Source organism: Poromitra crassiceps (assembly GCF_964638095.1).
Source record: "Poromitra crassiceps genome assembly, chromosome: 2".
Classification (NCBI taxonomy): domain Eukaryota; kingdom Metazoa; phylum Chordata; class Actinopteri; order Beryciformes; family Melamphaidae; genus Poromitra; species Poromitra crassiceps.
The window spans coordinates 119,758,997-119,786,368 of NC_139624.1; the positions used below are offsets into that span (position 1 = coordinate 119,758,997).

Sequence of the window (27,372 nt, forward strand, 5' to 3'; positions counted from 1 at the left end):
TGTAATTACTGCCATAAACGGGGCCACTGGAAATCAGACTGTTATTTGCTCAATCCTAAACCTAAAAATGCAGCCTATAATTCTCATGCAAAAGGGGCTGGCGGGGGCGCTCCTGTTCGCCCGGTGTCAACTTGTGGAAGATCTGAGGCTCGCCCGAGAGGAGGGGTGGTGCTGGAAGGATCTTCGGGCCAGGCTACATCTAGCCTGTTTCATAACAAGGACTCATCTTCTAGTGCGCTGGATTCGTACCGACCATTCATCATGAGGGGGCCTTTAGCTGCGCTGTCCGGTGATTGGATAGAGGCACGGCCTCCTAGAAATTTGATTGACTATGTTAATGGCTTTCGACATAAGCTTTACACAGCTGGATTAATGGCTAAAGAGAAGCTGGCGTCAGTTCAGGACAAAATGAAACTTCTGTATGATCGTAGTGCTGAGCGCCGCATTTTTAGTCCTGGAGACCAAGTGCTTGCCCTGCTTCCAATTGTCACTTCACCGTTTCAAGCAAAGTTCTCTGGTCCACACACTGTGTTAAAGAAAGTCTCGGAGCAAAATTATATCATTTCGACGCCTCAACGTAGGAAACCAACACAACTGTGCCATGTTAATTTGCTTAAGCCTTACTACGCACGCACCTCTGAGTCGTCTGTCTTGTGTGTGCAGCCAGGTGTTGGTCTGGCCCATGCAGTTTGCATGGCTGTTCCTGTGTTTCCTTCCAACATGGAATGTGACGAAGATGGGCTGGGTACACCTGATCAAGCTTTGGTACACGGGCGTTTAAAAAATTCTGAATCACTTTCTTGCCTGGATACACTGTTGGACCACTTGTCTGAGTCGTGCCGGGGAGAACTTTCTCATTTGATTTGTGATTTCCCATGCTTGTTTGGGGATACACCTAGCCAGACTCATCTAATTGAACACGATATTGACATTGGCGATGCTAAGCCAATTAGGCAGAGATTCTACCGTGTCAATGCAGACAAACGTAAACACTTGGATGCAGAGGTGAATTATATGCTGGCGAATGGGATTGCAGAGCCATGTGCATCCAGCTGGTCTTCACCTTGTTTGTTGGTTCCCAAGTCGGACGGTACATTACGTTTCTGTTCTGACTTTCGTAAAGTGAATAACATCACTAAACCTGATTCTTTTCCACTTCCCAGGATGGAGGACTGCATCGACCAAGTGGGCTCCGCAAAGTTTGTGAGCAAATTCGATCTTTTGAAGGGATATTGGCAGGTTCCCTTGTCAGAGCGTGCACGTGAGATAGCCGCTTTCATAACTCCAAATGGTCTTTACTCTTACAACGTGATGCCTTTTGGACTTAGAAATGCACCTGCTACATTTCAGCGTCTTATGAACCGTATTGTTGGTGACTTGCCAGGGTGTGCAGTTTATTTGGACGATGTCGTCGTCTATTCTGACACCTGGGAAATTCATCTTGAACGCATCCGTGAACTGTTCATCCGTTTGGGGGAGGCGAGGCTCACGATCAACCTTGCGAAGTGTGAGTTTGCAAGGGCGACCGTGACCTACCTCGGCCGGGTGGTTGGGCAAGGCCAAGTGTGTCCGGTCAGTGCCAAAGTTCAGGCAGTTGAACAATATCCGGTTCCAACTGTTAAGAAGGAGCTGATGCGCTTTCTCGGCCTCGTGGGATACTATAGAAGCTTCTGTCGAAACTTTGCAACTGTTGTGGTGACACTCACCGACCTACTCAAGGCAAATGCCAAATTCATTTGGACGTCAGACTGTCAAAAAGCCTTTGAGCAGGCTAAAGTGCTCCTCTGTACTGCTCCAGTTTTGGCTGCCCCACGTTTTGATAGGCCATTTCAACTGTACACTGATGCCAGTCATGTGGGTGCAGGGGCCGTGCTCATGCAGGAGGACAATCTGGGAATCCATAGACCTGTTAGCTTCTACTCCAAGAAGTTTAACTGTTACCAGTTGAATTATTCTGTCATTGAAAAAGAAGCATTAGCATTGATTTTGGCTTTGAAACATTTTGATGTTTATGTTGGTGGTAGTACTCCTGTTACTGTCTATACTGACCACAATCCTCTGATTTTCCTTAACTCTCTGCAGTGTCCAAACCAGCGACTGGTTAGGTGGTCGCTCTTCCTGCAGTCGTACACTTTGGATATTCGTCATATAAAGGGGACCGAGAACGTGGTGGCGGACGCGCTGTCCCGGGCTCCCCAGGACTAAACCTGATTCTTCTTGTGGATCTCCCTCGTCTCTTTGTTCCATTCCTTAAATGCTTCCTAGGTACCGGTTGCTGGTCTGGAGGCTTGTGACAAGGGAGGTTGGCCATGAGAGCGGTTCTGTATTTTGGTCCTTGGTAATGTAGATATTCATTGTGGGTTTAACTTGGTGCCGTGGTTCCTTTTGGGACCCCGTTCTTATGGGGGGGGGTGTGACGGTCCCCTGTTTATTATTTATGTTTCACATTCCCACTGCACCTTCCCTTTGCTTTATGTAGTTTGTTTATATGCTTTGATTCTTATCTTGTCTTTTGTTTTGCTCTCAGGACTCTGGGAGGGCAAATTGGCTCATCAGCTAATTGGAGTGCACCTGGGCCCGGTGCTCACTCCAGCTTTAAAACTCTGCCCTCCTGGCTGAGGCTGTTAGATTTGATTTCATTCCTTTCTTCTCCCCACCCTGCACTCACCTCAACATTTTGGTTTATCCATGCAACACCCTTCACACACTACACTCATCCACACATGCCTACTGACTTTACTGATTCTCACATGTCATGGTTTATTTAGTTTGGTTTTGTTTGGGTTTAGTAAATAAATATTATCTTTTGAAATTACACCGACGTTTTCCTTGTCTTTTGTTATGCCTCATGGTTCCCCTAGGCCAGGGTCATAACACTCCATGGTACAAGTATCACGTGTGAAATTCTTGTGCTGTGGACTCCGTTTACAACATAGTGCAAATAGTACAAATATAACAGGGCATATGGGTGCAAAAACAACAAGAGACACAACAAGCATAAGGCAGTATAGTGATAAGACAAGTCAGAGACAGTGGCATATTCACTGCACATAGTGCACAGTGTCGGGTGCATACTTTAGACGTGCTTAAACATTTTAAATTCTGCGTATTTGACATACAGGTGCAAATAACATATTCCTTATTAAACATACAATTAAACTCGGCATTTTAAATTCGGCGTATTTGACATACAGGTGCAAATAGCATATTCCTTATTAAACATACAATTAAACGTTAGACCACCCCTCTCATGCACACGCACGCACGCACAAACGCATGCACGCACACGCACACGCACGCACACACACACACACACGGTGTGCTCCGTTTTTGTGCGCCGGCTCCCAGCGCGACACCGAAAAGCCAAACCGGACTGCTGAGAATGGTTTGGCCCTTCGGCGTCGGGTGCTGCTTTTCTGGCGGCTAATCGTGTGGATAAACTATGCAGCAGAGACAGAGGGGCTCAGTTGTGGGCGCGGATTGACTGCTGTTCGCAGCCAACGTCAGCTCCAGCCAGAGCAATCTATATGGCTCTGTTACTGTACTGTACTGTACTGAGACCCAGTAGGAGAAGCAGGAGGCTCAGGAGCTGAGGTAGGAGATGGAGAATAAGTCCCAGTCACTGCACGAGGCACAGAGGCAGCAGGATGAGGTCTGTGCCAACCGCCACCGAGTGGACCAAGACGTGGTGGTAGAAACAATCATTTTCAAATCAGATGAGCGAGATGAGGAGAGCAGAGAAAACAATGACACCAGTGCTGGGTGGGAGTTAGAGAAATGCCACTCACCTGCATGCCTCTAATGGAGACATGGACATCCCAAAATCAACCAGAGACTGTCAAATCACTTAATCCATGTCTTACTACCATTTCTATTAAATTTTGTATTTCTATTAAATGTATTCAACAACATTATGTTGTATTGTAAGTAGGCCTGCACGATATGAGGAATATCTGTGATGTGCGATAACATTGTTCAATATAGCGATGACGATATGACTTGCGATAAATAAACAAATATTAAAGTATGCATATTAGCTATACAGGTCCTATGTCTTTCTGCATGCCTCTAATGGAGACATGGACATCCCAAAATCAACCAGAGACTGTCAATTCACTTACTCCATGTCTTACTACTACCATTTCTATTAAATTTTGTATTTCTATTAAATGTATTCAACAACATGATGTTGTATTGTAAGTAGGCCTGCACGATATGAGGAAAATCTGCGATGTGCGATAACATTGTTCAATATGACAATACGACTTAGGATAAATAAACAAATATTAAAGTATGCATATTAGCTATACAGTTCCTATGTCTTTCTGCTTTAATAATGAGAACATAGACCCCAAACCATAGCCTATGCCCAGCCTATGCCCACTGAATAAAGAAATGAAATACACACTGACTAGCTGAAAATATAATTAATTGTGCAGCCCTAATTGTAAGCCTGTCATATTAAAATATCAAGTGATACATTACATCGGATACTTGCCTCTGTTCAGATAACAAATGTGACATTTTATGAAACAATTTGGCAGTTTGAAAGGTCCACCTCTGCTTAGATTGAACTGTCATTTCTCCAGACATCTTCTCCTATACAGTTATCTATTTGTGGAGGTACACCACAATAGATTTTGAGCACCACAAATAGATTTTGACTGCCACATATTAATTTCAAGTAGTTGACTGCAAACACCTGCTTTAGGAGCCCACTAGATGGTGCTCTGAGCCACGGTGGGCCACGGTTCAGTGGTTGAGAAACACTATCATGCAGATAGAATAATAGGCTATATAAGGAGACAATTATTTTTTCATCATTGTAAAGCCACATCATAGTGAAGAGGATATTAATGTGATGTGTGTAGTTCTTCATATCTACTAGCCTCTACATTTTGCTCTCAGAGTGCCCCAGATTAATGCATTTTATTTTAGAATTTACAAAATTTCTTTATCTCGGGGGGCTTCCCCCCTACCGGAGTAATATTGACTTTGGGGTTGTGCAACCCCTGTTTGGAAAGGCTAAAATCGCCTATGATCGTGACAAGAACACGCACAAATCGCTTGAGGGACAGTTTCTTCTCACAGGCCACGAGACTCCTTAACATATACAAATAGTGTAGTAGCGTGATGTGCTTTTGCTGTGCTTTGTCCCATTCCGTGATGCTCCGTCAGCCTACGTCCTACGTCACTACGTCACTGTGTTTGTGTTTGTCGGAGAGTACTGCTGGCGTCGTGTGTGGCTGCTGCTTCTTTGTCTGTCTTCACCCCACTTTCCCACCTCTCTACTGCCATTATGGGTCCCGCATTCAACTTTCTCATGTTCCTACTCACCCTACCCCCTGTTTTACTCCATGCTACTCCCTACCTGTTTTTCCCTCAGCCCAGTTTACCCCCTCATATCCATTACTCTTCCCATGAACTCCTGCTTCTTAACAACAACTACAGGCTACACCACGATGCACTCATCCCCGCTCGCTCTGCTGGCATCCTCCGCCGCCGCCGCTATCTCCACCGCAGCCCCAGACACCCCCGCCATCCTCATTCCTCCACTATCCCCAACATCCATCCGGTCTCCTACATCCATACAATTAGCTCCCACCGTCCCCCCTCCACTGTAACATCCCGCACTGTCAACCTCGACAACCTCCGACCTCTCCTGTTTGCCCCCCTTACTCCACCCTCCCATCCAACCACTTTTGCCCTCCTCAACACCCGATCACTCAACAATAAAGCCCCCCTCCTGCATGAACTGGTACTGGACAACTCACTTGATTTTCTCCTCCTCACTGAAACCTGGCAACAACCTGATGACTTCTTCTCCCTCAACCATGCATCCCCCCCTGGTTTTCCAAACCCCGTCCCTCCCGCCGTGGAGGTGGCCTTGCAGTTCTATTCAATCAGAACTTTCGGACCTCAGAACTCATCCTCCCCACTGTCTCCTCATTTGAATCACTCGCCTTCAAAACCTGCTTCTTACTGACTGTTATTCTCATCTACCGGCCCCCCAAACCAAACCCATCTTTTTTATCTGATCTGTCTGAACTTCTCACAATTGCCTCATCCCTCTCCTCCCGTCTACTGCTCCTTGGCGACTTCAACATACACATCGACTCACCAACCTCCAAGTTTACCTCCGAATTCACCACCTTACTGGACAACTTTAACCTCACCCAGCACGTCACTTTCCCCACCCATGTCAAAGGCCACATCCTCGACCTCGTCTGCTCCCTCAATCAACCAGTTCACAACATCCATCCGTCCCCATTCCCTCTGTCAGACCATAGCATCATCCAGTTCACTGTCCCATCCCCAACCCCACGTCCACAGATCCTCAGGCAAATCACCTTCCGGAAAATAAAATCCATTGACCCCCTCCAACTCTCCGATCTGATCTCCAACACTCTCCCCCAGGAACCTCCCCCCACCTCACCTGATGATCTCACCAACAACCTCAACAACACACTATCTGCTTCCCTCAACCTGCTGGCCCCTCTCAAAACAAAAACCGTCTCCTTCACCACCTCTGCACCCTGGTTCACACCTCAACTCCGCACACTCAAACAGACCGGCCGCCAACTGGAAAGACTCATCAAGAAAACACCACTCACCGTTCACCATGAAGCCTACAAACTCCACCTCTCAACCTACAAAGATGCCCTCACTGCCGCCAAGTCTGCCTATTTCTCCTCCATCATCAACGATCCCAGCCGTAATCCCAAAACCCTCTTTTCCACCGTCAACAGCCTCCTCAAGTCCCGTACCGACGCCTTCCCTACCTCCTCATCTGAACAATGCACTGCTTTCCTTCAATTTTTTGCTGACAAAATCACCACCATCTACCAATCACTGTCTCCTCTGTCCCCCCCAGCTGCCCCTACCACTGCTTCTCTCCTCTCCATCCCGCTTGCCTTTCCTAGCCCCCCCCCCCCCCCCCCCCCGACCACCGTCTTTCCCGGTTCGCCCCTGTCACTGCCTCCACCGTCTCCAAACTCATCAGCTCATCCAAACCCACAACCTGCTCCCTTGACCCCCTCCCCACCCCCCTTCTGAAATCATGCCTTCCTGTCATCTGCCCCTACCTCACAAACCTCTTCAACTCCTCACTCTCCCATGGCACTGTCCCCTCTGCTTTCAAAACTGCTGCTGTCACTCCCATCCTGAAGAAACCCGGTCTTGACCCATCCTGCCTCAATCACTACCGGCCTATCTCCAACCTCCCCTTCCTCTGAAAAACCCTGGAACGTATAGTTGCCACCCAACTTCAACACCACCTCCACTCCAACGACCTATTCGAACCCCTACAATCTGGTTTCCGCCCCCTCCACAGCACTGAAACAGCACTCATTAAAGTCTTCAACGACCTCCTCACCTCTGCCGACTCCGGATCCCTCACCATCCTCATCCTCCTCGACCTGAGTGCAGCCTTCGATACCGTGAACCATAACATCCTGCTCTCCAGATTGGAAGATCTCGGTATCGAAGGTACTGCACTCAGGTGGATTCACTCCTACCTCTCCAACCGGTCTCAGTTCATTTCCCTACACAACCACTCCTCTGCCCCCTCTATAGTTTCACATGGTGTCCCCCAAGGTTCTGTACTCGGTCCATTTCTGTTCATCACTTACATCCTCCCCCTCGGTCAGATCCTCCGTCACTTCAACCTGGACTTTCACTGTTATGCCGACGACACCCAGATCTACCTCAGCACCACCTCCCCCCACAACCCACCTCTCTCCCACATCAACTCCTGCCTGTCTGCCACTAAATCCTGGATGCAAGAAAACTTCCTACAACTCAACAGTGATAAAACAGAACTCCTCCTCATCAGCTCCAAGTCCACTCTATCCAAAACCAATAACCCCACCCTCACCATCGATAACACCACTGTCTCCCCTTCCTCCCAGGCACGCAATCTCGGCGTCATCATCGACCCCACCCTTTCCCTTGAACCCCACATCCGTCAAATCCTCCTTCTACCACCTCTGCAATATTGCCAAAATTCGCCCCTCCCTCTCACACTCCACTGCTGAAACACTCATTCACGCCTTCATCTCCTCCCGCCTGGACTATTGCAACTCACTCCTTCACGTCATCAACGCCACCCTCATCAACAGACTCCAACTGGTTCAGAACGCAGCAGCTCGACTCCTCACCCACACCAAATCCTGGCACCACATCACCCCTGTCCTCAAAGAACTCCACTGGCTTCCCATCTCCTACCGCATCAACTACAAAATCCTGGTCATCACCTACAAAGCCCTTCATCAACTGGCCCCCCCTTACCTCACAGACCTCCTCTCCCCCTACCAACCCTCCCGGTCCCTCAGATCCTCCTCAGCCGACCTCCTTTCCATCCCCCAGTCCAAACTCCGCAGCTTTGGGGACAGAGCTTTCTCTCGGGCAGCTCCCAGACTCTGGAACGCCCTTCCCCAAGAAATCAGAACCTCAGAGTCCCTCACAGTCTTCCACTCCCGCCTCAAAACCCATCTCTTTTCCACCGCCTTCTCTTAGTCCCTTTGCTCCCTCCCCCCATCCTTGCTTGTGTGCTGTCTCTGTCTACTGTCTTGTCTCACCACTACCGCCCCCCCCCCACATAGTACTCAGTATTTAGTGTCATCTCTGTCGTTATATGTTCACTAACGTCACCCCCATTTTGCAGGCATTCGTTTGACAGTTATGGATGGGTGATTTGAGTTAAGCTGTGGACCAGTGATGTAATTTGTGCATGAATGACATCACTGGTCCACGCCGCCTTAACTCAGTGTTCCTTTAATCTTCCACTGGTGGGCAGGCCAGGAGCAGTGGGCAGCTTTCTTGTGTACAGCGCCGGGGAACATCTTCTGCATGTTTTTAGTGGGGTCCATACCGATGTTGTAAGAAGGAACCCCAGGGGAGCACTGGGAGAACATCCAAACACCGAAAGGCCCTTTTGATAAGATAGCCCACCTGGGCCATAGGCACTGAAGCGCCACAGCGTCCCGGGAATCAAACCCAGGACCTTCTAGCTGTGAGGCAACAGCGCTACCACCGTGCCCCCGAGCTGCTTAGGAACCTACAAGCAGGTCCTGACCGTACTCTCAAGAACGGCACCCGGATGGTGATGGTGCAGATGATGGACAAGGTGGTTGAATGTACGAGAATTCCTCACCATGACAGAAATGATGAGCTTCCCTTCACCTTTGTCAGATGGCAGTTTCCAGTCAGATTGGCTCTCTCAGTTACCATCAACAGTCAATGGCAAGAGAATGACTGAGTTGGCTGATACATACCTCAGCCAGTGTTTGATCATGGCCAGCTCTACAAAGCCTTCCCCAGGAGAAAGCAAGCCAGCAGCATGAAAGTACTTATTGAAGGCGATGAGGAGGGAATAACAGACAACATCGTCTATATGCAGATGCTGTAATCCTGTACTCATAGAAACATTTTCATAACTGCGCCCGTGGCTCATCATCTCCAGAGTCTCAACCCTAGAAATCGAGCGTGCGCAGTTATTAGTAATAAACAAACGACTCGTGTCTAATCTGGACTGTGTAAATTCATCATGTTGCCACATGTCAAAGCTGACAGAGAACATTACTTCTATTGAGTTCAGGTCGCTTTTTTTTAACATCTTCATTCAGATTAGCTCCCTCTTCTTCACGTTGAGATTGCAGCTCAACAAACCACGGACGCTTGAACACACCGAGCCCACAGCTGAACTAGACGGAGTGCTGCAGTGGTCAGGTACCAAAAGGTGTCGACAGGAAGTACTGTAGGCTGCCCAGGTGAAGAAAGCCTTCACTACTAACTGTCACTGCATGCTAATCCACAGTCCCAAACTGATGCACGATTTATGTGTTATGGCGTGAGAGATGTGTGGTAGAGCCTAGACAATGATGCCAAATCAGCTATAAGAGACCCATTCAAATGCGACCATAATAGCAGCCTATTCATGTTTTCTGTATTCATCACTAAATGGTAAACTATTTTGATTACCCTTGAATATAGAGAAGCATTGCACACACAGTTGCCTTCAATTGTAATGCACAGTTACAAACAGTAGATGTTTGTTTGTTTGTTTATTTAGATCCCCATTAGCTACTGGAGCTACTGTAAGGAAACAGTAGCTACTCTTCCTGGGGTCCACATTAATATTTTACAATACTTCAATTCAGAAAATACATTATATTCAGATACACACATTATTTACAAATATACATATCTGTATCATTCATACTCATACATGCTACCACAACCACTTAGACACACAAAGCAAAAAAACAACAAAACATAACCACAAACACTAACTCAAAACTTATCTAATACATACACTTGCTCTATATAATAATTTCATATTTTGAATAAGTGAGAAAAGAAATCACTTTGCAACTCATCCACTGAATCAGAAATCAAATAAGGTAATAGTGCGATAAAATGAATAGCTCAAAACAAAGGCATGTTATATTTTACACTAGTTCTTGTGTAAACAGATATAATTTTAGTTTTTTATTAAAGCATGTTTTATTACTTTGTGAAATCAAAAAATGTGGTAAGGAATTCCATGCCAACATTGCTCTGTAATGAACTGTTCTGTGAAATAGATTAGTTCTGCATGGAGGCAACAAAAAACAACCTTCTGACGACTGGCGAGTAGAATAACTATGACTATCTGAAAAAAATTACAAGTTACTATAAAGTAATTTGGGGGTTTTCATTATGATGATATTTCTCACATACACCAGAGAATAATGCAACCTGCTCTTTACACTTAACCAAGCTAAATTATTATTCATTGTACTTACACTCGTTCGATATGGGCAGTGCAGAACAATACGTGTTGCTCTGTTCTGAGCTACTGTACCTGTAACCGGTTTAAATAATTTTCTGTTGTATTTTACCAAATTACTCAACAATTATCTAGCTGTGATAACACCAAAGCTTGCATTGATTGTTTTATTAAATGGCTAGGCATGAATTTACGACAGTGTTTTATTGCAGCCATACCTCTTCCCATTTTTACTACTAATTGGTCAATCTGACTGTTCCAAGATAGTTTACTGTCAATAGTGATCCTCAACAACTTTGCATCAGTTACTTGTTAACTCATTGAGTGCCAATGACAACTATAGTCGTCAATTCGGATAGTAACGTAGAGTGCCAATGACGACTAAAATCGTCAATTGCGTTTTTTGACGGTGGGACGTGGATCAAAGCCTGATCCATCTCCTGTGAAAGTATGGTGGATGTTGAATGTGTAAAAGCTATTTTACGGACCCATTAGGTGGCGACAGTGCTCTCCAGATTAGAGAAAGGCGAGGAAAAAAGAGAGAAGAAGTCATGGGGAAACGGAAATCGCATCGGTATGCATCGATATGCATGAAGCATAACGTTAGCTGTGCCTGCAGCAGCCAATCTGCTGCCACAATTGAGCCCCTCTGTGTCCGCTGCGATAGCCCATCCGCATGGTTAGTTGTGGAGTTGTTATTATTCTCAACTGGAAGCGATGGGAGCCGGTGACAAATAACCGCGGAACGCTGTAAAAAAGCTGGATGTAGCGCACTTTTCAGTGCAGAGCAAACTCAGCAGAGAGCCACCAGAGACACACCCACGGAGGAGGGGTTTGCAGTTGAGGGGGGGGGGCACGCAGCACCGACCAACACCGACCCAGACAGCAGGACAGGATTGGCAAACACAAGCTAGAATATCTGATGCCCACCAGCAGTAAATCAAGACCAGCAAGAAGCTGCAACCAGCAGCGCACGCAGGGGCCAGCGCTGCTGGTTGCAGCTAAAAAATATTATTTTGCCAAACAAAATTCCTTTGTTTTCACTGTTTTATTGAAGGAAATTATTTTTGAGGTGTCACATCAGAAAATATTAGCTTCAGAGTCAGTCATGTGCTTGAAATGCTTCATTTCACAAAAGGCTAATTATCTCAGCTTCTAGTTTGAAACGTCTCTTTTTGGTGAAATCAACCTATCTTCTCGGGCTCATAACTAAAGAACGGAAAATGATATCAATAAACTTTTTTTTACTGATGATAGAAGAGAGTCTCATCGTTCTTTGGGCGTGTTCGGTGTTTACATAGTAATATCACACAATATTCTGTGGGCCTCGAGAAATCACTGAAAACGCTCTGAAACTCTGGCACTGGGAGCATCCGTTTTCCAAAAGTGGCTGGCACTCAATGAGATAACTGTCACATGTGATAATATATGTGATAATGATGATAGGCCTATGGTAGGTGAGATAACCCTATGTGAAAACGCGTTCTTAATATGTACCTGTAGGCTTAATTCTTTACACTAAAATAAACTGGGAAATTTGGAGGTGTTGTTATTTATAGGTTATTATGCATTGATTTTCTTTGTCTGGTCCACATGAGACCAAATTGGGTCCCATGTGGTCCGTGAACTAAAAAGTTTGACAGCCTTGGTAGAGTAACGGTTAAAGCAAGCCTCCCATTTAGAGTGATTGGATAAGCGTTCACGCGTCTAGGGCTTTGGGGATATGCTTAGCTGTGATTAGCTGGAGGCGGCCCGACAAGGTGTCAATTGTCATTGCCTCGGGAGATAGAAAATGCCCAGATGTGATGTGTTGTGTTTACCCCGGCCTAGAGTCTAGGGCAGGGGCATAGTCTAGGGCCTAGACTACAGCAATGCCAAATTAATGATAAGGTTATGATATTTAAACACATTCAAAGCTAAACTCTAACAGAACAGACTGTGTGGACGCACAGATTGAAGTTGAGTAGAAGAATAAATTGATAGAGGGATAGATGGAAAGATAAATCGATAGAGGGATAGATGGAAAGATGGGGAAAAGAGAAAGATGTTGGTGGCCAACCTGAGAGGGAGAAGTTAATGAGTCTCCTGTTGCCCAGTCCCTGGTTGACCTCAGGACTAACCACTGGTTTCAATACCTAAAGACCAGACAGAGAGAGAGGGGGTTCAAGATTCAAGAGGGGGGGTAGAGGGGGGAGAGAGAGAGAGAGAGAGAGAGAGACAGGGTGAGGGGGAGAGAGAAAGAGTTATATTATTAAAGGAGAGGAACATTAAAACAAAACAGTCATCCCTTGTCTACTCCTTGTCTACCCGAGCCCCAACCCTCCCTCCCCTTAAGATAAAACTTGAAATGATGTCGCTGCAGCAGCACAATAACAGCCAGTGGTGCCGGCAGGATCATATTTCATTGTATGTACAAGCGCCACATCCTCCCCCCGCCTACAGTGAGCCTGAGCTGTGTTTTAAGGACAGTAGTGAACAGATACAGCTTCAGTGGAACACGATGTAAGCAGCCTACAGTGAGCCTGAGCTGTGTTTTAAGAGCATAGTTAACAGATAAAAAGACATCCGGTAATTGTAGCAAGAATGTTTGATCATCGTTTTCAAACATTTTCAAACAAAGTCATTTTTTCTGATGCAAACCCAATTGGTAAGGTAAAGGACTACTTTTATCGCATTGAGTTCCAACAAAGAGGGGCTCCTCATGTTCATTGCCTGTTTTGGATATATAATGCTCCACAGATTGACAGAGATGAAGACATCGATGTAATACGATTTCTTGATCAATATATCACCAAAATACCAAACAATGCAGACTTGGAAGAGAAAGTTACACGTGTTCAAACACACAGTAATAAGCATTCAAAATCATGCAGGAAAAAGTGTCGATTCAATTTCCCACGAGACATGTCGATTCAATTTCCCACGAGAACCCTCTTGCCGAACATTTATCTCTAGATAGAATAAAGGGAAAGACAAGGACTCCACTGATGCTTCAAATGAGACTCACTGTGAAATGTCAGAAGAACAAGCTGTGGATATAAAAACTCAAGCTGGTGTTGTCTGAAGATGATGTTGAATCCTTTACAACTGAAGAATTATTTGAACGGATTGGAATATCTCAAGCATGTTTGGAAAAAGCTCATGCCAGACTCAGTGGCAAAACCAGCATTGTTCACAAAAGAGATCCAGATGCTCTGTGGATAAACCAATATAATGAACACCTCCTACAGGCCTGGAATGGAAACTTGGATATCCAGTTTGTGGTAGATGTTTATTCTTGTGTCGTATATATCATATCGTACATTTCAAAGGCTGAGAGAGAAATGGGACTGCTACTGGAGTGAGCACAAAGGGAAGCTAGGAATCACAAAAACAATGATACGAGACAAGCCTTGAAACAACTTGGTGCAGTTTATATCCACAACAGAGAAGTATGTTCTCAAGAAGCTGTCTACAGATTGACTGGCATGCCACTTAGAAAATGCTCAAGAAAAGTACAATTCATCCCAACTGGTGAAAACCCGGTGAAAATGAGTAAACCATTACACATATTGCAACAACAGACCCAAGAGCGAGCCATTGATGAAAAGGATTTGTGGATGGTCAGCTTGTCAGACAGATATCGAAATAGACCAAACACTGAAGACTTTGAAAACATATGTCTTGCAAGTTTCGGTTCAGAATATAGGGTGTTGTCAAAATTTGAAGTCACTCCATCCAAAGCGAAAAATGATGTTAACATTGTGAAATTGAACGAGGACTTTGGCTATGTCAGAAGAAGAACTGTAACTGAACCAGCTGTTGTTAGGTATGTGAGATGGTCTCTAACTAAAGACGATGAAAAGTATTATCAAAGTATTTTACAGCTTTTCTTACCACATCGAAATTATTCTGATTTGAAACCCCGACCCTTTGAGTCTTATGAAGACTACTTCAAAGCTGGAATTATACATGATAATGAGAACAACCATTCAGTCCAGTCTATAGTTAATGAAAATAGATGTCTCTTTAAAAAAGAATCAGATAAACTGGATGAACTTAAAGACATGATTGAACAAGTTGGCGAAATAGAAGATGTCTGGGGACAGATATGCCCTGAATCTGAACGTGACCGTTTGGAATGCCAAGAGATCCTGCAAAACCAACGGCAAAACTTGGTTGAGGAGGACAATGTTGAGATGATTCCTGATCTGATGACAAATCCTGATGTAGCGGTTGTTGAAAAAAGCAAATGTGAGATACCAAGAAAGGAGACACTCAAACTCTTACGGTCACTGAATACCTTGCAAAAGAGAGTTTTCTACCAAATAAGAAAAATGGTGAAAATCCAGATCCTTTGCGTGTTTTCATAACAGGTTCTGCAGGAACTGGAAAAAGTCATCTGATAAAAGCAATACAATATGAATGTTCACATATTTTGCAACAGATTTCAACTAATCCGGATGATGTCACTGTTCTTCTAACAGCCCCAACTGGTGTAGCAGCTTATAACATTGGAGCTACGACAATCCACAACACGTTTCGTATCAATCCTCATAGTAAGCTACCTTATGTAGAACTTCATGAAGAACAAATCACCACATTGAGAGCGAAATTAAGTAACGTAAAAATACTGATCATTGATGAAATTTCAATGGTTGACAATACACTTATGTCTTACATTCATGGACGTCTCAGACAAATAAAACAAACAGGAGATTATTCATTATTTGGAAACTTATCCATCATTGCTGTAGGTGACTTCAACCAACTTCCTCCTTGCAGAAGTCGACCACTTTATGATTGTTCACATGATCTGTTTAATGTATGGGTGGACAATTTTACTATTATTGAACTTCAGGAGATTGTCAGACAAAAAGATCTGTCATTTGCTGGATTATTAAACAGACTAAGGAAGTGAAAGAAGGGCGAACCATTGCTGGAAGCTGATCTACAAATGTTGAAACAGTGTGAAACAGGAGAAGAAAAAAATGATGCTATCCATATTTTTGCAACAAATAAAGAAGTGGACCAATATAATGCAGAAATGCAGAATAAATTCTGTAATGAGATAATGTAGATTCGAGCAGAAGACTGAAAGAAATCCTAAAAATTGAATATTTGAAAAGAAAAAGGACCACTGTAATACCAAACTGTATTCAACACGTTTGAAGAAATCTCTTGATCTGGGCATAGGTGCTCGTGTCATGTTGTTGAAGAATATCTGCGTATCAGATGGTTTGACAAATGGAGCTTTTGGAACTGTTTCTTACATTGACAAGAATCCTAATGAATGCTTTCCAAAAGCAATTTACATTATATTTGATAACCCAAAGATTGGACAGATGCAAAGGTCAAAGGTGGTTCGTATGTCAAGTACACCACAAAACGCAACCCCAATAATGCCAGAGGAAGATCAAGTCAATAACAGAGGAGGGAAAAGAAGACAATTTCCCCTTCGTTTGGCATACGCTTGTACTGTGCATAAAATGCAAGGTTTAACAGTGGACAGTGCAGTAGTTTCTCTAAAGAAGATATTTGCACCAGGGCAAGCTTATGTTGCTTTAAGCAGAGTAAGTTCCATCAAAGGACTAATCATTCAAGATTTCAAAGAATCTGCAATTTATTGCAATGATAAAACTCAAGATGGGAGGCCTACATTTTTTTTTTTTCGGTTCCGGTTTCCGACCGACCCTGTCAATTTACGTGCGACCCAAATTTATTTTATGAGCTTGTTGATTTGACGGTGGCGCTAAGGGGCGGGGTTTGCCACTGCGCAAAGGTGCTTTTCGCTATGGATACTTTAAAACGAAAATGGCAGGAAGCATGATGGACATGTGCCTTTGTTGAGGTTCCAGCGCTGTGAACCCGGTACCATACCGTGACGTGAAAACACTGCAGACGACCGATTGGTCAGGCAGAATCGTGTTTACTGTATCTACTGTCAATACTGGATAGCAGTTTAGTGGGGCTTACCCTCTCTTCTGTTATTTCCATCAGTCTTTTGTGTTGCTGCCTTCGGCTCTGGTGAAATAAAATTGATCTCCTTGCTCAGCTTTAACATGACGGTGGTTTTCAATTGTTTTGAGAGAGAAAAAGTCTGCTCCTCGGGAAGCCCTTTGAGTTGTGTGTAACGTCAGCTCCGCTAGGCCGGAGGCAGGGGTTTAGCGAAGCCGCGGTCTTGCCTGGTGAGTTGCCACCGGGGAAGTGGCTTCACTTCTCCCCGTAGCATGACTCCCGTCCCCCACGCAGTGCATGCATGTGCGTTTGAGTAACAACAAAGTGATATCCATTCTCCTGGCCGATTGTCACATTTGCCCATGTACACTGTAGTGTAGGTCATTTAGAGGCACCAGTATTCCAGTTGAAAAGTTCTGTGTATGGATTTAATTTTAACGTTATACGTTATAGCCTACTTGGGCTATGGGCGGAGGGCAGATATGCGGTCGCTATGATGACCAGGTGTGGGCGGAGGTGAGTAAAGTTGCTATGGAAACAGAGTCTATATCAAGTAGAGATGAGTAAGACCAGGTCGAGTAGAGCTGTACTGTGCTGTTATATGTGGTGGAAATGAGCCATATGTCGCTTCTCTGCCCATGCAGCGCTAGCGTGCCAACCAAAATTGTGAGATTGGGGTTAAAATAATTTGAAAACGTGCTTCAGGAAGTTAAACAGTGCCCTTGTATATTCGTATCAGCAGCCGGCAAAGTGGACAGAGCTGACAAATGGTTTTTAGGAGTAGAAAAAAGAACACATTTAAAATCAGCACGTTTTAATAACATTGAAGCATTCATATTGACTTAACCCTTGTACCCTGCTGCCGCGGAATCCTCAATTTACTCCTGGTCCATCTGATGGACCTTAACGGGCATTCTGTACTAATTTATAAATATTAATTTAAATTTTAAATTTTTTTGACTGTTTATAATTCATTGGTAACTTCTTCCCTAATACCTAATACCAACATTTCATACCTATTCGAATTTTAACCCCTCAAATGCCAGTGTACAGTAAGTAGCCTACAGTAAAAAAAAAAAAAAAAGTACATAAAAAAAAAAAAATGATTTTTTTTCCATTTCCATAAAGACAAACTGGCTTTGGGTCTGATATTATGGGCAAGTTGGGGTGTTTTACAAAAGTCACCACTGCAAGATGCCTAGTATCAAAGATTCGCAGGCATGATGTCACAATAGCTATGACATCACTAGCCTATGACATCATCAGTGATGTCATGAGATGATTTTTTGTCAATAATATGTCACTGATGACATTACTGATGATGTCACAGACATTGTGACATCATCAGTGGGTTTTTGTATTTTTTGTGATTTTTTGTAAAAATAGTATTTTTTCATATTTTGAGCCAAAAATCCAAAAAGCGCATGTTTTGGACTACCAGCCATTTTCCCCAAAAAACACAAACGAGCTTTAGTCCAGCATCTATCCTGGTCTAAAGGCTTCAAATCAGTAGTGTGGACTGTCAAATTCAGTTTTTTTTTCTTTCAAATTGTTTTTATTCGTTTTTAAACAATACAAACAAGAAAAAGCAAACCCCATAGAAGACAGACAATACAAAATAAGTGCAAGGTTGCATGATGTCATACGTGTATACAATGTCCTGAGTATTTGTGATGCAATGACAACCAAGTGTAAAAAACAAAACAAAAAACAAACAAAAAAAAACAAAATAATAATAATAGAGACAAGGAAAGAACAAGAGGGAGGTGGGAAGAGGGTAGGGTAGAGCTGTTGGGGGCTACTAATCTAAAGTTCTTGCGTCAAATTCCTTATCATAATAATCTAAGAAGGGGTGCCAAGTCATTTCAAACTTTTCCAGAGAACCCTGGACTGTACATCTGACTTTTTCTAGCTTAAGAAATGACATTACCTCACGAATCCAGCGTGAGTGTGATGGAGGTGTGGGCGATTTCCAGCTAAAAAGAATAAGCCGGCGAGCTAGTAATGTTGAAAAGGCCATTAGATCTGATTGATGTCTGGATATCCCACTGTTGCTAGGGGCAACCCCAAATATTGCAGTAATTGGATCCGGGTCAATCTGTTTTTGACATATATATGAGAATGTATTAAAAATGTCTGACCAGAATGTGTACAATTTTGGGCAAGTCCAAAACGTGTGGCCCAGAGTACCCGGAAACTGATGGCATCTGATGCAATTTGGGTCTGAGCCAGGATATATCCGGGCCAGTTTGGCTTTACAAAGGTGTAAGCGGTGTAGTATCTTAAACTGTAACACCCCATGTCTGATACAGACAGAAGATTTATGTATTTTACTGATAGCATTTTTCCAGATTTCGTCAGAGAGCTCCGTGTCCAAGTCTTCCTCCCACTGTACTTTCAGGTGGTGCAGCGAATAGTCTTCCATTTCTTGAATCATACAATATAAATTTGATACGCAGCCTCGTAAATAGGGATTAAGTTTCAGATACTCATCAAATGGGCAAGCCAGAGGTTTAGATGGGAATGTTGAGAAATGTGTGCGGGTGAAATCGCGAATTTGTAGATACCTGTAAAAGTGAGACTGTGGTAAGTTGTACTTTTTAACAAAATGATCAAAGGAACCAAACGTCCCATCAATGAAAAGGTCCTCCACACAACGTATTCCCTTTCCATACCAGAACTGAAATGCTGTGTCTGTCAAAGAAGGTTTAAAAAGGGGGTTCAAGGTAAGAGGCATGGACTCCAGGGCTTGCGTATGCCCAAAATGTTTACGAAATTGGGTCCATATGCGTAGGGTACCTCTCACAATAGGATTATCCGTATGGACACCTACAGTCATTGGCAGCGGAGCACACAACATAGAAGCCGGGGAGATTGGTGAACACGCCTCCTTTTCCATACGAGACCAAATTGGGCCATCTCCACTTACAAAGGACTTATACCAGATATTTATTTTTTGGATGTTAGCTGCCCAATAATAAAATAAAAAATTTGGCAGTGCCAGACCCCCGTTTGCTTTGCACCTCTCCAACACAGCTTTGCGAACGCGTGGTATGGTCTTATTCCAAATGAATGTACTTATGTTCTTATCTAAGTCTTTAAAGTATGATTTTGGTAAGAAAATTGGAATTGTCTGGAACAGATATAAAAATTTGGGTAAAATAACCATCTTAATTGAATTAATGCGGCCAGCCAGAGATAATGGGAGAGTTGACCAGCGGCTGAGATCCTTCTTAGCTTTGTCTATGGCTGGTTGGAAATTATGTTTGAACAGCTCTTTGTAGGATCGCGTTACCTTGACTCCCAGGTATGTTAGAGGGCCAGTCGAAACTTTGAATGCACATGAGTTAAATGTCATTGTCAGTGCTTTCTGATTTATCGGGAATAGTACACTCTTTGTTAGATTGATTTTATAGCCTGAGGCTACACCAAATTGTGAAATAATGTCCAGACACTTAGGGATTGAGGTCTCGGGATCAGATATATATACCAGAAGGTCATCCGCGTATAATGAAACTTTGTGGATCAGACCACCCCTGGTGATGCCTCTGATCTCATTGTTTTTTCGTAGAGCTATGGCCAATGGTTCGATGGCGAGATCGAAAAGCAGTGGAGATAAAGGACAACCTTGTCTCGTCCCCCGGTGGAGGGTGAAGTAGTCAGATTGAATATTGTTGGTCCTCACCGATGCTTGTGGCAGAGTATACAGTGTTTGAATGCAGGAAATGAAATTTGGGCCAAATCCGAATTTGCTTAAACATTTAAATAGGTGTCTATATTCGATCCGATCGAAAGCTTTGTGTGCGTCCAATGAGATGACAATCTCTGGTGACTGGGTTGAGTGTTCAGAATATATTATATTAAAAAGGCGGCGCAAATTGTGAAACAACTGCCTACCCTTTACGAAACCTGTTTGGTCAGAATGCACAATGGTTGGTACTATGGATTCCAATCTGATGGCCAGGATTTTAGTAAGTATTTTATAATCACATGTGAGTAAACTAATTGGCCGGTAAGATTCACACTTGGTTGGGTCTTTATCTTTTTTTGGCAATACCGAGATTGTGGCTTGGGTAAGGGATGGAGGGAGCTTTTTTTGTGAAAGTGATTCTGTATAGACCGAGCACAATAAGGGTGTCAATTTAGTGGCAAAAGCCTTATAAAACTCAATCGGGTATCCATCTGGGCCTGGTGCTTTTCCATTCTTCATTAATTTGATTGCATTCCCGATCTCGGCCTCAGATATAGACTCTTCTAGCTTGGTCTTGTCTTCATCTTTGATCATGGGCAATTCCAAATTTTCAACGAAATTGTTATCCTGAGAACTATCTGATGTATATAGATCGGAATAAAAAAGTTTAAACTGATTATTAATATCTTTTGGGTCCGATTTGATGGTGCCATCTGTATCTTGTATTTCTGTAATATAATTAGCGGCCGAATATTGTCGTAGCTGATGCGAGAGAAGCCTGCTTGCACGTTCTCCATGTTCGTAATGACTTTGTCTTGACTTGAGAAACATCTCCTCTGCTTGTTTAGATGCAAGAATCTCAAACTCGGTCTGTAATGCTATCCTTTTCTTACGAAGCTCTGCAGATGGAGAGGCGGAGTGTTGCTGATCAACATCATGGATAAGTTTAATAAGATCTGTGAGGCGTTTTGACCTAAGTTTGTTAATACGGGCTGAATATTCTATTATATGACCCCGAAGATATACTTTTAAAGTTTCCCATAAAGTAATTATATTAGTGTCTGGTAGCTGGTTAGTTGCAAGGAAAAAGTCAATCTGTTCCGAAAGAAAATCTATAAAGCACTTGTTCGAAAGAAGTGTTGGATTAAGCCGCCAATTGCCCCGTGCGGTTGGATTATTTTGAAGCCAGAGTTCCATAATGACTGGTGAATGGTCTGAGATGACGATGCTTTCGTAGGTGCACGATTTCAGAAGTGGAAGCATTTTTTTATCTAAAAGGAAAAAATCAATCCTGGAATATGTTTGGTGAGGTGCAGAGTAAAATGAAAATGCCTTTGATGTCGGATTTTTAAATCTCCATGGGTCTACCACACCGCTGGACTGGCAGAACGCCTTTATAGAATGTGCAGATTTAGAGACAGGGTCTGTTGTAATTTTAGAGCGATCGAGAGAAGGCTGCACAACGGTATTGAAATCTCCTCCCAATATCAGATGGTGTGTGCCCGCCTCTGGAATGTAACTAAAAAGTTCCTTAAAGAAATGGGGGTTGTCCCAGTTAGGGGCATATATGTTAATTAGAACCACCGGCAAATTATACAGCCTGCCCTGAACAATAACAAAGCGTCCATTTTTATCAGCCACTACCTTTGAAGATATGAAATGTACATTTTTTCCAATTAAAATAGCTGTTCCACGACCCTTAGCATCAAATTTGGAGTGGAAGACTTGTGACACACATCCTCTTTGCAATCTGGGAATATCTGACATGCGTAAGTGCGTTTCCTGCAAGAATATTATATCGGCCTTAAGTCTCATCAAATGGGAAAACACCTTACTTCGCTTGACGGGGTGATTAAGTCCCCTCACATTCCAACTTACGAATTTTGTTGTCCTACCTATCCCGTCTGTTGAGGCCATGACTGAAAGAGGAGCATTGAGGAAAGTCCTGATAGATTCACCTGGTAATAGATCAACATCTCTAACCCTGGGGGTGGGAGGGGGGGGAGGGAGGGAGGGGAAGAAAGAAAACACAGCAACAAGACAGACGTCAAATTCAGTTTTATAATATTTTCTCATCTTTGGCATAGGAATCAGTTTTTTTTACATTTCATGTAAACTGTATGGAATTGATTGCTATGCCAAAACTGGGAGAATATGGGGAAATAGGCAAACACATTAGAAACTACAATTTTAACCGCTTGAGTCAAGGTGAGATGTGTAACATCAAGGAAATAATGATTTTTTGAAAAATTTGCTGGAAGTAAAAAAAAAATGTTCTTTTTGTGCAAAATTAACATTGAAATCAATGGGACAACTATGCAATGGACTTTGAGACCATGTAACTCCCCCAAAATTTCTACCAACTCCAAGGTTAGATATGAAGGTCAAAGTTCAAGGTATTTGGTCCAGGATGCCCGCTGAAATAAATGAAATAAATTAATTTTGTGAAAATTTGCTGGGAGTACCAATAGAGTGGTTTCAATGGAAGTCAATGGGTCCATCAGATGGACCAGGAGTAAATTGAGGAGTATTTTTGAAAATAGGTCTTAGGATCGTATAAAAATGATAACTATGATTGATTGTTGTCAAATACCCCCAAAAAAATACCTAGCCTTAATTTAAGACCATATACTCCAAAAATGTCGAAACGGCCCATACACGAATGCAGGAAAAGTCCATCAGATGGACTAGGTTAAATATTTTGTTCATATAAAAACATGTGTAGAGCACAGTGGTAGAGTACATGTAGGCTATGTTATGAAAAAAGTATCCATCGCTGCTGTAATTTTAAGGAAAATAAAAAAAAATATATATTTCCTATCTATCCCTTGCTGCCACTGGGGGGAAAAAAAACCCTACCGACCCATCACCTCAACTGACAACCAACAGGAACCAAACTTTATTTTTTTTTAGGCCCGATGAGCAACATGCAACAGTTAATTGAAATAGAATATAATCCCGCACCAATGCATCAATCTTTCAAAATGGTTCTGCATAACATTCAAAGTTTAAAAGCACATATTAAAGATCTGATTGCTGATGATCGATTAATTGATGCAAATATTATTTTTCTTATGGAAACATGGTTGCATGTAAATGAAAGCACTGATCCACTACAAATCCCTGGTTTTATATTCAATCATAGATCAAGATTCAACAGTTATGACAATAGTAACAATACTGTATGTTTTCTCAATTAAAACAAGAATCCAATGGTGGTGTACTGTAGGTGCATACTGCAGAACAAATGTGAAAACAGAAGTGAGTTATCCATTATGTAACATTGAATGTTTATCTAGTTCCCTGATAATGAGTTGATTGTTGTTAGTATTATTATTATCATCAGTATATAAATGGGAGCAGGGGTTCTGTCTGTTTGTTTCTCTGTCTCTCTGTCCCACTGTGATTGTCCCACTGTGATATCATAAATCCCACTGTGACATCATCAGTGATGTCATAAATCCCACTGTGACATCATCAGTGATGTCATAAATCCCAGTGATGAATAAAAAGTAGAGTCCGCACACTGTTGTTGGAATCTCCCTTCTTCAAGGTCGTGAGACCGAAACCTCAAAAATATATCTACTGGGAGATTCCAACAGCAGTGTGGGAACTACTTTTTATTAATTTGTCTCCTTTTTGTCCAGCGCCTTCACATTTGAGTGGATGTGCGCGCTCTACTTTGCATCTATAAATCCCAGTGATGTGATAAATCCCAGTGTGACATCATCAGTGATGTCATAAATCCCAGTGTGACATAATAAGTGATGTCAAATCCCACTGTGACATCATCCGTGATGTCCTAAATCCCACTGTGACATCATCAGTGATGTCATAAATCCGAGTGATAGTAGAGAGAAGCGTCTGCACATCCACTATGCAAACCAGGTGCTAGACTAACAAGGCTATACGTTGAAAAGGAAAAAAGTCTGCACTCTGGAGCATACTTAAGACTTTAGAGGAGTTTTATTGATAACGTTTCGGTTCAACAACCTTCATCAGAATGGAGACAAACAGGACAAACACTCACATATATGGAACAGCCCAGCCAATCACAGCATTTCACTTAGTAGCTCACAGGTGTGTTCACTAATTGTTTAGAGGGTGTGTCCATAGGTCCTGCTCTGTCACCAAACTCCACACGACTGATTATAAAACACATTACAAATAACATATTGCAAAATGCATAATACAAAAAACCAATGCAACACAATACATGTTTTTAAAACAATGGGGAAGAGATTAAATAGAACTCTACTGCCACTGAAACATAGTTAACACATTCACTGCCAGCCTTTTTTTTTTACTGTAGGTAGGTTCTGCCAGAGGGTTTTTTTGAGGATTCTGGCTCATTTTACAAGAGCCGAGGATTATTTTCTGCTTGGACTTTGTGAACATAAAGTTCACAAAAGTACTAATAGAATGTGTGCTTTCTCTGTCTAAAAGAGTTAGTTTGTAGAGTTAGTAGTTATGTAGATATTAGCCGTTGAGTACAGCATGGTTTCAGCGTCTGAGAGTGAAAGCTGAGATAATCGCAGTTTTGTGAAATTCAATCAAACAGGCAGAACAGTCACTTTAACCATTTATTTTTGGCATCAGTGAGAGATCAGACATCTAAACAATATAGTTCTGAACGCCCTCTCCTTCAAACTCCTCCCTCCGTGGGCGTGTCTGGTGGCTTTCAGCCTGCGTTTGTCACAAGCGAGTGTTCTGCTGCTGCGAGTTTGAGCAGCCTCCCTCCCTGGCAGCGAGTGTGGATAGGGCTCACTTGTTTCTTGGGTTTGAGAGCTTTGATGAAGCTTTGTGCGATTCTAGGCTTTATGCTGCGTGTTTCAAAGTGTGTTTTCCACCCAGTCTATTTTTGGAATCCCCCACCGCCAGCTCCCAGCGCGATAATGCGCGCGTTACCCTACAGTTTTGGCTCTGCTTTTCCTAGTGTGGAGAGCACTGTCGCCACTTAGTGGGTCCGTGGAATGGGTTGTACACGTTCGCTGACTCCCAATATTTTTATAGGAGACGTGGGGAGCGTTGATCCACGTCCCACCGTCAAATTTTTTTTTTTTTTTTTTTAAGCCGAGATAACTCGTCTTTGGCAGTGAACCGTTGGATTCTGTAAGCCGAGATAACTCGTCAATGGCAGTCAACGTGTTAACACATTCACTGCCAACAGTTTTTTTTTTTACTGTAGGTAGCTTCTGCCAAGGTTTTTTTTGAGGATTCTGGCTCATCTTTCAAGAGCCGAGGATTATTTTCTGCTAGGAATTTGTGAACACAAAATATCTCAAAAGAACTAATAGAATGTGTGCTTTCTCTGTCTAAAAGAGTTAGTTTGTAGAGTTAGTAGTTATGTAGGCATTAGCAGTTGAATACAGCATGGTTTCAGCATCTGAAAAGGAAAGTTGAGATAAATGCCTTTTTGTGAAATTCGATAGAACAGTCACTTTAACCATTTATTTTTGGCATCAGTAACACATCAAACAATAGTTCTGAACAGTAATTTCCTCCATAACACCACCCCCACCCCCCTCTCCTTCAAACTCCTCCCTCCGTGTGTGTTCTCCTCCTCCCTCCGTGGCTCTGCAGCGGGCGTGTCACAAGCGAGAATTTGAGTGACCCCATTTCATCACTCAAATACATAGGTATTGAGCGGGTTACGACGCCACCTAGAGGTGGAGATATCAATCTTTTACTTCTCAAGAGAGAGGCGTTTTGGATCTCCACTTTAGATACTGTTGCTAGAGGCCTCAATGAGTCTTTTGACGTCAGACCTTTTCTGTAGGCTAACTACCCCCCCCCCCCCCTCCCCCCAATTACAGGGATACTAGTGTATGGCATTGTTTTTCTTGTTTTCTTTTCTTTCTACCTAGGTTATCTCATTTTTTGATTGCTAGGCTTTTAAAATTTCTTCTACCTATGTTATCTCAATTTCTTGATTGCTAGGCTTTTAAATCCTATTCATTACATTTTGCTTAATTTTGATATCCCTTAACTGTTCTACTGTATTGTATTAACTATGTTTCAGTGGCAGTAGAGTTTAATCTCTTCCCCATTGTCTTAAAAACATGTATTGTGTTGCATTGGTTTTTTGTATTATGCATTTTGCAATATGTTATTTGTAATGTGTTTTATAATCAGTCGTGTGGAGTTTGGTGACAGAGCAGGACCTATGGACACACCCTCTAAACAATTAGTGAACACACCTGTGAGCTACTAAGTGAAATGCTGTGATTGGCTGGGCTGTTCCATATATGTGAGTGTTTGTCCTGTTTGTCTCCATTCTGATGAAGGTTGTTGAACCGAAACATTATCAATATAACTCCTCTAAAGTCTTAAGTATGCTCCAGAGTGCAGACTTTTTTCCCTTTCAATAAATCCTAGTGATGTCATGAATCCCACTGTGACATCATCAGCGATGTCATAAATCCCAGTGTGACATCATCAGTGATGTCATAAATCCCACTGTGACATCATCAGTGATCAGTGATCCACAAAAAAGAAGTGGGAGTCTGCCTTCAGACCCCCGTCTTCCACAGTGACATCATCAGTGATGTCATAAATCCCACTGTGACATCATCAGTGATGTCATGAGTCCCACTGATGTCATAAATCCCTTATCCCACTGTGACATCATCAGTGATGTCATAAATCTGACATCATCATTGTTGCTGGTCTCATTGGCCACACAGCAGCCGAGCTGCGAATGCGAGCTGCAGGACCAGCTTGACGAGCTGAAGGACGGGCGAGCCTAGGAATCGAGCGGGTGAGATTCCTAGTATATAATACAGTATATCTTAGTTCCCCATTGCGCGGCTCGTGAGACGCTGGCGGCTCTCGAAGCTTTAGTTAGCGGCTCTAAGAAAATGCAAAAAAAAAAAAAAAAATCCCCACCCCCCTTGCTCTCCCCAAAATTTCAATAAACCTTTATGGCATATTATTACAATACAACAATACTGGTGTTGACAGTAATAGAAGG

General features: G+C 43.0%; 1 protein-coding gene across 1 annotated transcript in view; it reads right to left on the reverse strand.

Annotated features, from left to right (window-relative positions):
• The window catches only part of hecw1a (HECT, C2 and WW domain containing E3 ubiquitin protein ligase 1a), a gene marked incomplete at both ends in the record, with an annotated part of 355,736 nt that overhangs the window by 199,833 nt on the left and 128,531 nt on the right, over nt 1–27,372 (reverse strand). Inside the window, one exon of the mRNA XM_083631916.1 lies at nt 12,831–12,906. Coding sequence (XP_083488042.1) covers nt 12,831–12,906 — 76 coding nt within the window. The remainder of the gene's footprint in view (nt 1–12,830; nt 12,907–27,372) is intronic.